Source organism: Hemitrygon akajei, chromosome 8 (genome assembly GCF_048418815.1).
Source record: "Hemitrygon akajei chromosome 8, sHemAka1.3, whole genome shotgun sequence".
Taxonomy (NCBI): domain Eukaryota; kingdom Metazoa; phylum Chordata; class Chondrichthyes; order Myliobatiformes; family Dasyatidae; genus Hemitrygon; species Hemitrygon akajei.
The window spans coordinates 99,166,446-99,181,874 of NC_133131.1; the positions used below are offsets into that span (position 1 = coordinate 99,166,446).

Sequence of the window (15,429 nt, forward strand, 5' to 3'; positions counted from 1 at the left end):
ATAGTTGATTATCACAGTTCCAATGTTCTTCCAATACCAGCTGATCTCCTGAGAATAAACATATTTACCTTATTCTTGAATATACTTTGTGATGGCTTCCTTAGCCTTCTGTTGTGGCTCACCAGCACATTGGTAAAGAAACTTTTCCTAGTTCAAAGGAGAAATGTTTGAAATGAGTTTCAGAGTATCGTAGCAAATATACTGCCATCAGTGATCTGTAAATTGTGAAGTGTCAGCTGCCACTACCTAGACTTCGGGGTTGAATGATTATAGGTTCCCTTACAGATCCAAGTACAATGCATGACTGGAATTCTATCTGCTGAAGATGGCAAATCACAACTAACTTTGTAAATCTTCATCTGCTCATTAAGAGACTCAGGAAATTCTTGAAGAGGGCTGGACGAGGTTCTAGCCATCCTGTGAGAAAAGACTTGCAATTGGTTGGCTCTTTCTAGGTCTGGTGATGTTGAAAGCCCAATGGGACCACAACTGGAGATTCTAAATATTTATATGAAGCAACTTTCACTCCAGGGTTCGGGAAAAACTGTTCCAACAGCTCAAGCAACAGCCTTCAGGCACCAACTGCCATCTCAAAAAAAGGCCCTACAAAGACTTTCATGATCCTTTTAAATACTGTCAGTACAAAGTTTTATCCTGATGTTTTGACCTGCTGATTTTATCTTCCACAAGAATTAACATCTCCCTACATGTTTTGTGCATAGGCAAAATGCATGGTTGAAAAACTGCACAGTGTGTGCAATATGGTAATGATCACATTTTATGATTAATTTGTTGCTGCAAATCAATTGTGGCACACCTAAAAGACCTGCTGCATCATAAAATGTAGCAGTAACCCTTGCATGAGAAATGTTATGTTCTAGCCAATTCTCCCACAACAAAGATGGAGTACCTTTTTACTAACAATCACACAAAAAAAACTTGGATGAACCTAAATTGTTAAATAACCCTTTGAAGTGGTTTAGGAAGCCACCAGTTGCACTTTTAGTGCAACATTAGAACAGAGAAGCAATAAACCTGGGATGGACCAAACAAATTCAGATTGAATCAACCTTGCATATTCCGAGCCAACAAAAATATGGAGACTCACATCTAAATTTGGAGAGTAATCACACAAACTAGTCAAGAAACACAAGCAATTCTGCAGACGCTGGAAATCCAGAGTAACCCATACAAACCTGCGACCATGTGGCTTTCCTCTGGATCCTGTGTGTTATCACAAAGATGCATTGGTTAGTAGGTTAATTGGCCATTGTAAATTGTCCCATGATTAAGCAATCAGGGATTGCTGGGTGGTGTGACCTGACGGGTCAAAAGGGCCTATTTTGCACCGTATCCCAATAAATAAATAAAATACTGGAGGAATGCAGCAGGTCAGGCAGCATCTATGGAAATGAATAAACAGTCAATGTTTCTGGCCAAGACCCTTCATCAGGACCTATTGAGCCCCTCCATCACTTTACATGTGTTAGTCAGGAAACAGCATGGCCATCATATCTGCAGAGCAGAGGAACCGGCCCTTTGGCTCACCAAGTGTACTGCATGTCAATCACGTAGACTAATCTTAATATGGAAAAAAACTTCTTTGCAATTCCCCCAAGATTGTAATCTTCATTCAAACGTTGTGGCTGATTATTTGGGAAGTGCGAAGCAACTAGAAGCAATGTAGCACAGCGATTTGTGTAACACTATTACAGTGTCAGTGGCCTGGGTTCAGTTCCACCGCTGTCTGGAAGAGGTTTGTACATCCTCCCCATCACCACATGGGCGTTCTCCGGCTGCTCTGCATTCTTCCCATTCCAAAGATACACCATTAGTATGTTAATTGGTCACATGGGAGTAATTGGGCAACACAGGCTCATTGAGCCAGAAGGGCCTGTTACTAGCTGTGTCTCTCTTTCTTTATCAATCTTTTTATTAGTTAAATAAAGAAGTATATATGAATATAAACAAGAGGAGAATTATCACAAATATCTATATCAATAACAGTTCAAATAAAAGGAAAAAAGCATTATCAAGATCAAACAGTATTAATCTAATAGTATATAATAAAGAGAAAAGTAATTGATTCTCCTCTTATCCATAAAAAGGAAAAAAGATAAAGAAACTTTTATAATTGAAATGTATGGGGAAAAAACCCCAAAACACAAAAAAAAAAAGGAAAAAAGAACTGGGCAGCTCAACTGAGAGTGAAAGCAAAAAAAAAACAAGGAAAAACTTTCTGATCAAATCCAAAACTTCAAAAAGGTAACTGGAAGGGCCATTGATGCACTGTCAATCACTCCAAAAGACTGGAAGTAGAGTAAATACTGAAAGGCTTTTATTAGCAGTAAAATGGAGCACGTCCATGCCGGATGACTGCCCTGGACTGTGGGAGGAGCAGTGACACAATCACCTTTATCCAGGGGTCTGTGGGAGGAGCCACAGGAGCCGTCAGCAGAGGGGCGTGTCCAGACCGATATACATGGTTTACCACAGCCATAAGTCAGAGCATATGAAAATATTGAATAAAAGGTTGCCAAGTTTCCTCAAATTTAGAGGATGTATCAAATGTCCAACTTCTTATTTTCTCTAAACTTAAACAGGACACAATGGAGGTAAGCCAATGAATAACAGTAGATGGATTAAAGTCCTTCCATTTAAGCAAAATGGCTCTTCTAGCCAATAAAGTTGTAAAAGCTATCATCCATTGAGCAGAAATAGGAATATCTGTGTCTCTCAAAAAAAATTAAAAATTAAAAACTTAATCCTGATCAGAATCAGAATCAGGTTTAATATCACCAGCATATGTCATGAAATTTGTTAACTTTACAGTAGCAGTACATTGAAATACATGATAAATAAACACAGAGAAAAAAACTGAGTTACATCAAATACGTATATGTCTATTAAATAGTTAAATAAAATAAGTAGTGCAAAAAACAGAAATATAGAAGTAGTGAGGTAGTGTTCATGGGTTCAATGTCCATTTAGAAATCGGATGACAGAGGGGAAGAAGCTGCTCCTGTATCGCTGAGTGTGTGCCTTCAGGCTTCTGTACCTCCTTCCTGACGGTAACAGTGAGAAGAGGGCATGTCCTGGGTGGTAGGAATCCTTAATGATGGACACCACCTTCCAAAGACACCTCTCCTTGAAGATGTTTTGGATACTACGGAGGCTACTGCCAAGACAGAGCTGACGAATTTTACAAGTTTCTGCAACTTACTTTGATCTTGTGCAGTAGCCCCCCCCCCCCCCCCCCACTCCATACCAGACGGTTTTGCAGCCAGTCAGAATGCTCTCAACAGTACATTTGTACTGTGGTTTTGTATATTTTAATTGTCAAATGAATTCTCCTCAATCTTCCAATGCAGCTTTTCTCAACCTTCTTTTGCCCTGGAGGAAACATTGAAATAATTTTCACGTCTCAGAGAACCCCTGCATAAATGTATTACATCTACAGCTCATGGTACGTTGGCATGATCAGTAAGTTATAGATATAATAATCCAAAGATAATTGTCAATGCTCTTTTGAGTAGAGAATTCATCTGAGCCAACCTTTCTTAAAAAAACCAGATGCTAAGCACGGCTTACCTTACTTGAAATTAATCTCTTTTCTTCCCTTTCATAAATATTAAAAACTCAGAATTTCTATCCATGCTCTTGATGCTTGTTAAACAAGAAAAAGCTTGCTCACACATGTAAGAAGTTGAAAACTGCAGCAGTGTTCTTTGCTTTCCTATGAATGGCAGGATACTCTTCTTTCACAGAAATCCAGAACTTGTCCAGGGCAGGTCAGTAAACCTCACCTTGAGAGCACGATCAGACTGCAGCTCACAATGTTCATCCTCTTCTCTCAAAGTCAAGTTTACGTAGTCGAAACACAGCTCAGAGACCGCGAAAGGAGCCTTGGCGTGTCAATGCACCTTCACGTGCTGACATGCCACACAAGCGCTAGCCCAGTCCCTGATGTCCTTATTAACCCTATGCCACACAAACTTCTCTGTCACCAGTTCGTGTGATGCCTTCCAGCCTGGGTGAGAAAGCTCATGGACCACATCAAAGCAACATCCACCAATTTCAACCCTGTGTCTGCTGAACACAGTACCTGCACGCTCGGGTCTGAAACCTGGTCTGCCACTTTCTGAGAGTAGTCCATGCCCAAATGGACAACAGCAGTGAAGATCCAGGAAAGGCAGTCAGCCACAAGGTTACACTTACCCACAACATGCTGAATGTCCGTGGCGAACTCTGAAATAAAAGGAAGGTGGTGCTGCTGTCGAGCAGACCAGGGTTCAGAGACCTGAGTCATGGCGAATGTGAGGGGCTTATGATCCACAAAAGCAGTAAATGGATGGTTCTCAAGGAGAAAATGATAATGCAGCACTGCCAAGTACAGGCCAAGAAGCTCACGGTCGAGTGTGCTGTACTCACGCTCGCGGGGGTGCAGCTGGCGGCTAAAAACTGTGAGAGGCTGCCAAACGCTGTCAACCAATCGCTCATGTACTGTGCCAACCGCGCAATCCAACGTGTCTGCGGTGAGAGCGATCGGCCTGTCTGGGACGGGGCATGCCAAGTCCAAGAGATGTTCATCCCAAGGAGAGATGGCTACCAAAATAACATCTAGATAAACAAACAGGAATAGCAAATCCCTGAGAACACTGTCCACGAGGCGCTGAAAGGTCTGGGCTGTGTTCTTCAGCCCGAATGACATTGAAAGGAACTCAAACAAACCAAACGGTGTTTTAATACCGGTTTTAGGAATGTCACTTGGGTGGACAGGGACCTGGTGATAACCACGAATGAGGCCCACCTTCGAGAAAATAATTTTCCCTGCCAGGCAGGCAGAGAAATCCTGGATGTGCAGGATCGGGTATCGGTCAGGGGTCGTGGCGTCATTGAGGTGGCAGTAATGCTGGACCACCTGACGATGCCCAGGTGCTACATCAAACTTAGCTTTGGCAATGGGTAGCTTCCCCGGGCCTAGGCGCTTGGCACAGGCGTGAACAGGCGGTGAGGATGTGGTGCCCCTCTTTGTGTTTAGCGGTGGAGGATGAGAAGGTGAGCTTGGTCAGGTCCGACTTTGTCTTCAGCGAAGAGGAGGAGGAAGTTATCAGAAGCAGAAAGGGTGCCGGACAACTTTGAAGTGTCAGTGATGCTGAGTGTGCCAGAGAGGGAGTAGAAAGTCTCTGCATTGACGAGCTGCCGGTTCTGGACAATAATGAGAAAACTGTTGGTGCACAAGAAGTCATTCCCCAGCAGGGGTGTAGACACCGCCCCCCACAAAATTCCAGCTGAACCTCCCCCCCCCCCCCCCACCAAAACACAACGCCATCTCACGCTTACCAAGCAACCAGAAGACGCAGCTGTTCACAGCCTCGAGAGATGGTCCATATTCCCCGATTCGTATGTTCAATTTCAACGTGGGCAGGACGCTCACCTGAGCCCCCTTGTCACAGAGGAAACAGCGTCCAGAAACAGAGTCTGTAATGAACAGCAAACTGCCTGACCTGCTGATGACCACAGCAGCTAACAGGTGCTGGCCGTTCTGTCTCCTTGAACCTGCAGAGTGGGCAGCACTTCTCAGCTCTCGGCCCAAACCTCGCTTGGTAGAAACACAGGGTAGGGGTCCAACGTTGAACCATGATTGTCTCGTGTTCAGGTGGTGAAGTTGTCCAGCCGCATGGTCACACAGGCCCTGTTGGTGATGGAAAACACCTTGTCAGCCTGTCTTGCCACAGATCGGAGGTCATTGAGGGGAGAGCCAGACAGAGCAGGATGCACCTCGCCTGGTAGCTGTTGCAGGAAAAACTCTCTGAAGATGAAACACAGCTGATATCCACCAAGGAGGAGCCACATGAGGTCCATCAACTCCGACGGCGGGCAGTGAGAGGAGCCGACGGGCGTGCTCAGACGCGGAAAGATCATGAGTATCTAGAAGGTGCTGCTTAACAGTCTCGTATCTGCCGACTTCCAGGGAGTGCTGCAGGACACTTATCACCTTGGTCACCGTAAAGCTGTCTAATGCTGTGACGACATAGTAATATTTCATGTCGTCTTGCAAGATTCCCCGTACTGAGAATTGGGCCTCTGCCTGAGCAAACCAAATGGCGGCATGTTCCTGCCAGAACTCAGGGAGTTTGAAAGCAATGGAGTTTGCAGCCATGATTGTAAAACAAGCAAAATCACTCAGGAATCATCCAGAGGAGCATCGGGGTCACCAATGTGGGAGAGTCGACAAAAATCGACACGAGTGTGATTACTTCTAATGTACACTTTGTTCCCCAGCAAACACAACTCTGTGTGTGTGTGTGTGTGTGTGTGTGTGTGTGTGTGTATAAACCCTCCCTCAAAACATAATAATGTAGAACATAACACAGCAAACTTAGCCCTTAACAGTCTAGGTGAATTCTGCCTTATGAAATTAAGGCATAACTACAAACTTTGACTTCTATAGCTGAGCAGTGCAAAGTGAACTGACTTACATCACAGCCTAGTATGGAAACACCAACAGAAAATCCTACAAAAAGTAATGGATACAGCCCAGTTCATCACGGGTAAAGCCCTCCCCACCAGTGAGCGCACCTACAAAGAGCTGTCACAGGAAAGCAACATGCATCAAGGAACCCACCATCCACGCAATGCTCTTTTCCCACTGCTGCCATCAGGAAGGAGGTACAGGAGCCTTAGGACTCACACCACCAGGTTCAGGAACAGTTACCTGGCTCTTAAACCAGAGGGATAAACTTCACTCAACCACTCGCCCCAACACTGAACTGTTCTTACAAACTGGGGACTCACTTTCAAAGTTTCTTCATCTCATTTTCACGGTATTTATCGCTTATTTATTGTTATTTTGTTTGCACCTTTTTTGTCTTTTGCACATTGGTTGTTTATCTTTGTGCGGTTTTTCATTGATTGTTTTGCGTTTCTTCCTATACGCCCACAGGAAAATGAACCTCAGTGTAGTCTGGTAACGTATGTATACTGTACCACTGGTTCAACAATAACGACGAGTTGCAGTGACGGGCCGCCGCTGGTGCCTGTTTCCGCCGACAGCGCCTCTTGCGGCAGTACCGACGCCGGCTGACCTTCGAGGCGCATGCCTAGTCAGCGGCGGAGGAGGGATTGGATCGGGGTGCAGGTTTCCGTCGTTTATTTTTCTCTCTGTTTCGGCCCCCGTTGGGTCGGGTTTCATTCGTGGGAAACGAGAGCAGTGCCCCGAGGGTGTTTGGCAATTTACGGGAGGATGTGAACAGTAGTCCCGAGGAGGATGGCGGAGCCGAGAGAGGCACCAGGTATGGTATGAAAGGCTTGGGCCGAGTCGGACCTAGCGGGTCGCAGTGCTGGGTGAAGCTGTCTCCTGGAGCAGCTTCACGGCGGAAAGCGTGAAACGCCTCTTTGTAAGAGAGATGGTCTCGCAAGGCCTGTAAGACTATGATAGGGTGGGTGACGTGGACGGATTATTCCCATTTATCAAGCAATTGTCCAAATCTGTGGCCCACAAACGTAGAAAATCCAATCAAGAATTCAGTCAAACATTATTCTTTGCCTTATAAAGTAGAAATAGGATAAGAATATGATGAAAATATTACCTAAATGAGTTGGAATGATTCTGTGAAGCTTAAATATGAAAATGAACCTCTTCGGTTGAATGTCATTTTTGAACAGGCAAAAAGAAATAGCTTGAGTTGGTTTCAGTGTCACCGAGGGTTTTCAGCCATGGCGTGAATGTAGAGTGAGTTTTGTTACGTAAATATTTCTTATGCCGTGAATTTGTGACAAGTAGATTCGGGCAGTTTTGGTGAATGAAGCTTAAATTATTTTGACTAGGGATCACAAAGTATTTGGAAGCTATTTGAACTAGGTTCAACTGGAAAAAGAATTTGGGAGCGTGATTGGGATTTGAAACTGAAATATCGGAGAATCAAAACATAGAATAAACCTTCATATTATTGAAATAAGAATGGAATTCTGGAAGTTGACAAGTCAGATCGCATCTCTGTAAAGAAGAACAGACAACATTTTGGGTTCGAGACCTTTTGTCAGAAGTGAAAAGGAGATTGAGCAAGTGTGTAAAGTTGTGGGATGGCTAAGAGAGAGGGATGTCTCTGAAATACAGGGTGACTAAGGGGAATACCAAAGTTATCTGATCAGAAGGCAACAATTGAAAACTAAGAATGTAGGAGTTGTGAAATCTAAAGCAGGATGAGTTGGCGAAGTTAGCAGTTTATTTGTGACTATTGGGACTCTGCCAGGTTACATTTAATGTTGCTAGCCTGGTCACCAAACTGCAGAATGATTTGTGCCAAGAAAATTAACTCGTGGCATCTCAACCTCGACCTAATTTCAAATATTTCCAAAGAGAGGAAAATAGTATTGTGTATTTTATCACATTGTTAGATAAATTTAGGTCTGGGCAGAAAAATAGGATAACCGTTTTCAGTGAAATTGAAAATGTTGCACATTTTGTATAAATGGACTCCAGTTAATTGGGCCGTCGGTTAATCAGGGCAGCTGGTTATTTAGGACAACTCGTAAGAACAAAAACTAATTGAAGAAAAATACCCAGGGTTTCCTTTGGTTATTTGGGACACTATGCCGTTTAATTGGGACATACCGTTGCTGAACAGTTTTTTTTCTAGTGTCTAGTTTCTTGTGTGTGCTTGTGTTCATATGCTAGTAGAGGCATGTCCCTATTTTACCGGCTTATGAGGTCTGCCAGATGCCCTCACCTGGTTTAGCCCACCTGTTGAAGCAGTGTACTAGGGTGTGGCCACTGTTGCGTGCAGACAGATACTTGGAGCCTCTGGTGGGAGCTGAGCATCCAGTGGGGACCAAAGGTGTGTGAACTGCCCCAGAATAGACATAAGCCCCTTCACCAGAGGTGCTCCCCTCCCTGGACACTCCATATGCAACAGCTGAATGAATTCATTGGTCAATAACTAATATTATGGTACTGTAGTAGAGTTGGTAGTGTCTAAATTGTTATGTGTTTAATTTAAATACTAAATTTGTTACTCAGTCAAATGATAGTTCTTTTTTGTACCTTTTTAACTATTTAATGAAACTTCAGCTAATTGGGCAGCCCATAAGTACTGGTCCCTATTAACTGGAATCCACTGTAGTTCTGCTATAACACATAATACAAATTGAAAATAACATGATTGATGGATTAGGGAACACTATTTGTAATGCACAAAACTGAAAATGGTATAACTGATTTTGATCAGGACTAGAACATTGCTTTGGAAATTACCAAGTAGAATAGAAAGCATTTTTGGGAAATCTCAATTTCTCTAGCCTTTTAACCTCAATTTTCCCTTGACGTAATTGTTTTTATGTTTTCTGTAATGAGTTTCTTAGGAATGCAACTTTTACAATTCAGAATCATCCATATTAATGTGACTTTAGACTCTCAATATTGTATAATTAGTTGGCAGTTTTTCTTCTTTAAAGTTATCAGTAAATTAGATGCAACAATTCAAAAGATAATGGATTATTATTCATTCAAAAAGTTAATTCTTCAGTAAATTTAAATTCCTTAGATGAGATGCTGGGATTTGAACTTGCCAAATGATAATTTTTTTAATATCTGGTACTAACTATAATATGGACATCGATAACTTTCATATAAATATATATTTCAAAAAGAGCAAGAGTGTAAATGTCAACCCTGGAGGAAATACTTCTATCTTGGTACCCCTGTTTTGAAGCAAGTCAGTCATCAATATTTATATCTGTACTGCCATTGTTTCTTTAATCCCATAATCTCTTATTATGTACTCCTCCATTACTGAAGTATTCAGAAAAATGTCATAAACTAACAGCACAACTTTTATTCTGAAATCATTCAACTTTTCATTCTTTGTGCTACTAACCATGTTATTTCAATTTTATTAAGGAGTTAATTCCTTGGAGAAAGACTTGCAATAGCCTTTATGAATCCTACAATTTACAATTTATATGAAACTCTATCCAACAGGTGGGTTGGAGCTAAATCCAGATGCTGCAGATTTCATTCCTCGGGAAATTAAAGAAACACAAAAAAACAAGAATTCAGAGGATTTTAGCAGAAACAACACATGCATGCCACCATCAAGACAGCAGCCATTTCGAAGTTATCGTTGTGGGTTGACGCACAGAAGGGAATATTGCCAGCAGTCAAGAAACCATTATGAAGAACCTAACCAGAATTCTCAAACTGGCCCTGAGGGGCATAGGACTAACCAACCTAAAGCAGGTATGCACAGCTTCCAAAATCAGCGTCGTCACCGGATAAAAGATGACAAGTCTTGTTCTGGAGAAATGTCATTTACTGATGGCTCACAGAGGGAAACTGCTGAAAACCTTGTGCGACCAACAGAGAAAAAAGTGGTGAGAGATTCTGCAAAGAAAAACACAATGGAAGAGGGAGCAAATTCAATGAGAAACAAGATTCATGACCTGGAGCAAGAAAATTGGTGTGAGCCAGAAAATCAAAGGGGTGCTAAACCAAAAAAAATGAATCTGTATTTACATAAACCCACTCGAGGAAGACTGGTCTTTGAAAAAGACAGTAGAATATTTAGAAAGAAGTTCACTGAAATAACTGAAAATGCTTACCCATTGGAGGATGACCAAACAAAAATCTTTAATGAGCCTAGGAGAATAGATAAGGACGGTGAAGAATCACAAAGAAAGTTTCTTAGAAGTAAAAACAATTATAGGGGGTTCTCTAGGGGCAAAGAGTATGCTGTTGATGAAGTGTATAAAAGTTCAAGTGTAGACAGTGTTAGAATAGGCTCGGGCTGCTCAATGACTGCTTCAGATTTGGACGCCAAGGCTGATATAGGTGAGGAAAGAGTGAATCCCAACCTGAGGGAGCGTTTGAGTCACCGAACACAATCGTGGAAAGTGAATGAAGTGGACAGAAGGAAACGACGGCAAGATCTGCAAAAAAGATCCTTTGATTCTGGAAGGAAAACATTTTGGAAGAAACAAATGGAATTGCACAAGAGTAAAGAGACACACACAGGTTAGATTATTAAATATCATTGCTTAAAATCTGATTATATTTAAGAACACTTTCAGTTTAACAAAGTTATTGCATTTCTGGGTATTTGAAACCATATTTCATCCTCCCACTTTCCAGCCTAACTTATGTTGAAGGCATTACAAAGATAGAAATTGTTATATATTGCAGAAGGAAGTATGTTGCCTTGTAGGTTTTCTTATAGTTACAGCAAAATTATATGGGTAAGTTGGTTAAGTGAACCTTTTTCTGTTTTTAAAAAAATAACTTTGGATGTAGTAAATGCACAGTTTATTAAGTTACCATAGCAGGTTATAAGCACCCTTGGAGTTCCCAATAGATTCTTAAGAGTTGTACAGCATAGAAATGATTCCTTTGGCTCAATTCATCCCTACGGCGGTATCAGAGAACCAGTTAATGTAACTGGTGAAAAAGCCAATAGATTATATGTGAGATGAGGAAGAGCAATTAGTTTGAGAATTTGCAACAGAAACAAATCAAAAAATTCAGGAGAAAGTTAGCAGCCTCCATTGTATGTTTGAGGGTCCCTAAGCTTAAAATTTTTTGTTATTCTCCACCTCACTCCCTCTGTGACCTTCCTGCTTTTGACCTCCAACAACAAGAACAGCGCCTCATCTTTCTTTTGGGCACCTCATGGCCCCTATGACAGAAAACTGAATTCATTACTTCCATTCTGTTAACATTTTCTGCTTGCCAGAACTCAGCAGTTCTGAAGTAGGGTCATCCACTTGTACCACAAGTTCAGTTCTTTAAAATTTTTGCACAGATACTACCTTGCCTGTTAATCATTTCCAGCATTCTTTTCTGACAGATTTTCAGCAACAGCTGCTTCTGCAGTTTACTTTCACATTGTGCTTTCTCCCTCATTCATCTTCCACTGTTTACGTTTCTCCAGACTGATCTGTTATAATTAATCACAGTCTCTTGGAAAGGAACCAACACACTTTGAATCACCTGAACAATTTTGGCCTTCTGTTATCACAGACAGTTCCACTTGTTATCTTCAGCCTTCATCCCTTTCTTCAAATTAATACATACTTGTTTTTCAATTTTCCTCATTGATCTGGGTGATACTATTTCCCTTTCTACTGATGCTGCGTTCCTTACTGTGTCTTTCTATCTTACCCTGCTTTTAATAGGACAAAGGTCTAGTGTTTGTGAAAGCAATGAATGAAATTATTCTTCTTTAGAGGCTGATAATGTCATTGGGATTTTTCTAAATATATAACTTACTGTGAAAATCCCAGTGTTGCCACCTGCAATATACATGGCCTTCTCTGTGATAATGAAACTGAAATCACAAGAACAAACTTAAATTTCAGATATTTACAAAGCAGTTCTGCTTTAAATGCCAGAAAAATCTTGGTTAAATGAACACCAACTGTTTTTCTAACAATGTACTGCGCATAATTACTGCACACCAAAATACCTAGCCAAAAAGAAATTCCAAAAGCAGGAAATTTAAATTTTCTTACATAAGAATTTCTAAAGTGTACATTACTATACAAGTAGTTTACTTTTCAGAATAGCTCTTTAGTGTGTTCTCCAGTTTTTTTTTACTTTATTTTTTGAAATCTATTACAAGAAGCAGTTTTTAGTATCTTTGAGAAGTTCTTACCAAAATACGCTGTGGATTCTGAGAATCCTAACGAACTAACATCAATGAGTCCAATCACAAAGAAAAGAAAATCTGCAGATGCTGGAAATTCAAGCAGCGCATACAAATTGCTGGAGGGTCTCAGCAGGCCAGGCAGCATCTATGGAAAACAGTAAGTGGTCGATGATTTGGGCCAAGACTCTTCATCAGGTCCTGAAAGTTGGTACAACAGACTGAATGATTCTTACAATGTTTTCAAACATTCTTATCATTTGGGGACATCCTTAATGGATGGGTTGAGGCAATATAAATAATACAATTTGTACAGCATATTCGAAAAGTGGGGATTTTGCTGATGAGACTCTTCCTCTATCAGTTGCATTTGATTCCAAATGCTTTTGATTCCTTTGTATGCATTATTGTGTAACCACGTTTTCCTGTCCTTCAGCCATTTAGAAGACTGCACAGTTGATGTTAGTTCTAATGAGAAGATGGTATTGTTGAACTGCCCTGCTGAAACTTGAAACCTTGTACATTCAACTCTTCTAACAAAGCTCTTTTCATGAAGACATAGTATTTACATTTATGGGAAAATATCCCTTTTGAATGGAGTAACTAGAAACCTTTAACTTGAATTGGAACTTTTTAAATATAGTTATTGGTTTCTGCAATAAACTAGCTATTTGCTATAATTTGTAGCTGAAACTTGTGGTTTTTAAAATAGTCATTGATTTTCTATGTCATCAGATCAGTCCTAGAAAATGACTTGAGCAAAGAACATTGTATCCTGTAATTTCTATATTAACTTTTGTCTCACTTTGATTCAAAATTAACAAGAACAAAATATTTTAAATAAGTATGTGGATTTCTGATTATTTTACAGAAATAAAATAGTTCTTTATTTGTCTTGAGGTATTGTTGATCTTAATAGTAAGTTATATTTTCTTAGTTATTTGACATCGTTGAAGGCAACCTCATAGGGTATACCAAGAGAGTCTGCAACACTGAAGGAAATTATTGATCTATTTGTGCTTTTGTAACAGTCCAGCAAACTTTCATAATTATTTAGCGAATGTTAGTTCACCAGACTTAGTTGAATTTAATTTCTCAACTCCTGTGCCAGCATAGTTTTTTTCTCTGGGATACTGGGATAATAGCTTTGTTTCTTCACCACACTATCTTTACGTTTGTGTAAGCAAATGATTTGATTATGAGCCTGCAAGTTGTGGAAGCAATTTGAAATGAAGTAACCACATCTCATTCTATTTTTGATATGGCTTTTCATGTGTTCTCTAAATGTGATTTTATCTCTTCATTTTATATATAGCTTATTGAAATCAATGACAACAGATGCCATTTCATTAGCTCTTCAATCACTCCTGGACTCGTATATCAGTATGCTCTTTATTGACTACAGCTTGACATTTAATGCTATCATCCCCACAAACCTAATCAGTAAGCTTCAAGACCTTGGTCTCACTACGTCCTTGTACAATTGGATCCATTATTTCCTCCCTTGCAGACCCCAGTCTGTTCAGATTGGCAGTAACATCTCCTCTACATCAGCATCAGCAAAAGTGCACCATAAGGCTGTGTGTTTAGCCGACTGCTCTTCTCACTTCGCCCTTATGACTGTGAGGCTAAGCACAACTCCGATGATGTTTTTAATGCTGATGACACCACTGTCATTGCCCAAATCAAAGATGATGATGAATCAGCATATAGGAGGGAGACTGAAAATTTGGCTGAGTGATGCTGACATCAGGAGGAGGAAGCTGGAGATCCTTGAGCCAGTTCTCATTGGGGAATCAGAGATGGAGAGGGTCAACAATTTTAAATTCCTCGATGTTATCATTTCAGAGGATCTGTCCTGGGCCCAGAACGGTAATGAAGAAAGCACAGCAGTTCCTCTACTTCCTTAGGAGTTTGCAAAGATTTGGCATGATATCTAAAAATTTGACATATTTCTATAGATATGTGGTGGAGAGTATATTGACTGGCTGCATCATAGCCTGTAATGGAAACATCAATGCCCTTGAAAGAAAAATCCTACAGAATATAATGGATACAGACCAGTCCAACATGGGTAAGGCCGTCCCCGCCATTGAGCATGTACACAGAGTGCTGTTGCAGGAAAGCAGCATCCATCGTCAAGGACCTCCACCATCCAGGCCATGCTCTCTTCTCATTGCTGCCGTTAAGAAGAAAGTACAGGAACCTCAGGGGCCACACTACTAGATTCAGGAACAGTTATTACCCCTCAACCATCAGGCTCTTGAGCCAATTGGTTAACTTCACTCACCCCATCACTGAACTGTTCCCACAACCTATGGACTTACTTTCAAGGACTCTTTATCTCATTTTCTTCATGTTTATTGCTTATTTATTATTATTGTTTCTCTTTTTTACTCTTGTATTTGCACAGTTTTTCTTTGATTCTGTTATGTTTCTAGGAATTATTGAATATGACCACAAAAAATTGAATCTGAGTTGTATATAAGACCATAATAGGAGCAAAATTAGACCATTCAACCCATCAAGTCTGCTGTGCCATTCCATCGTGGCTGAAATCATAAAAAGAGAACCTGCACAATAATTTAACAACTCTGGTTGAGGCAACTAAGCTGCAAGAAAATGAAGTGTGTAATAGTGGAACTTTAAGATCATAGTTTTGCTCAACTAAAAACAGAGATCCAGAAGAGAAGTGTGGAAGTTATTCTATAATGTGGATGGATATGTATGATAAACAGTCACCTTTCCTTCATACGTATTTTAAAAATAAATTTAAACTTTCGACCAT

General features: G+C 40.7%; 2 protein-coding genes across 2 annotated transcripts in view; one reads left to right on the forward strand and one right to left on the reverse strand.

The window, feature by feature from the left end:
* The window catches only part of poc1bl (POC1 centriolar protein homolog B (Chlamydomonas), like), a 160,093-nt gene extending 153,100 nt beyond the window's left edge, over window positions 1-6,993 (reverse strand). Inside the window, exons 1-2 of the mRNA XM_073054240.1 lie at window positions 6,864-6,993; window positions 69-147 (exon numbers count right to left, since the gene is read on the reverse strand). The gene's annotated coding sequence lies outside the window, so the exon portion shown is untranslated. The remainder of the gene's footprint in view (window positions 1-68; window positions 148-6,863) is intronic.
* A 122-nt stretch (window positions 6,994-7,115) lies between these two features.
* Window positions 7,116-15,429, forward strand: part of nfx1 (nuclear transcription factor, X-box binding 1) — a 75,546-nt gene continuing 67,232 nt past the window's right edge. Inside the window, exons 1-2 of the mRNA XM_073054238.1 lie at window positions 7,116-7,295; window positions 9,983-11,014. Of these exons, the coding sequence (XP_072910339.1) occupies window positions 7,271-7,295; window positions 9,983-11,014 (1,057 nt within the window). The 5' untranslated portion in view covers window positions 7,116-7,270. The remainder of the gene's footprint in view (window positions 7,296-9,982; window positions 11,015-15,429) is intronic.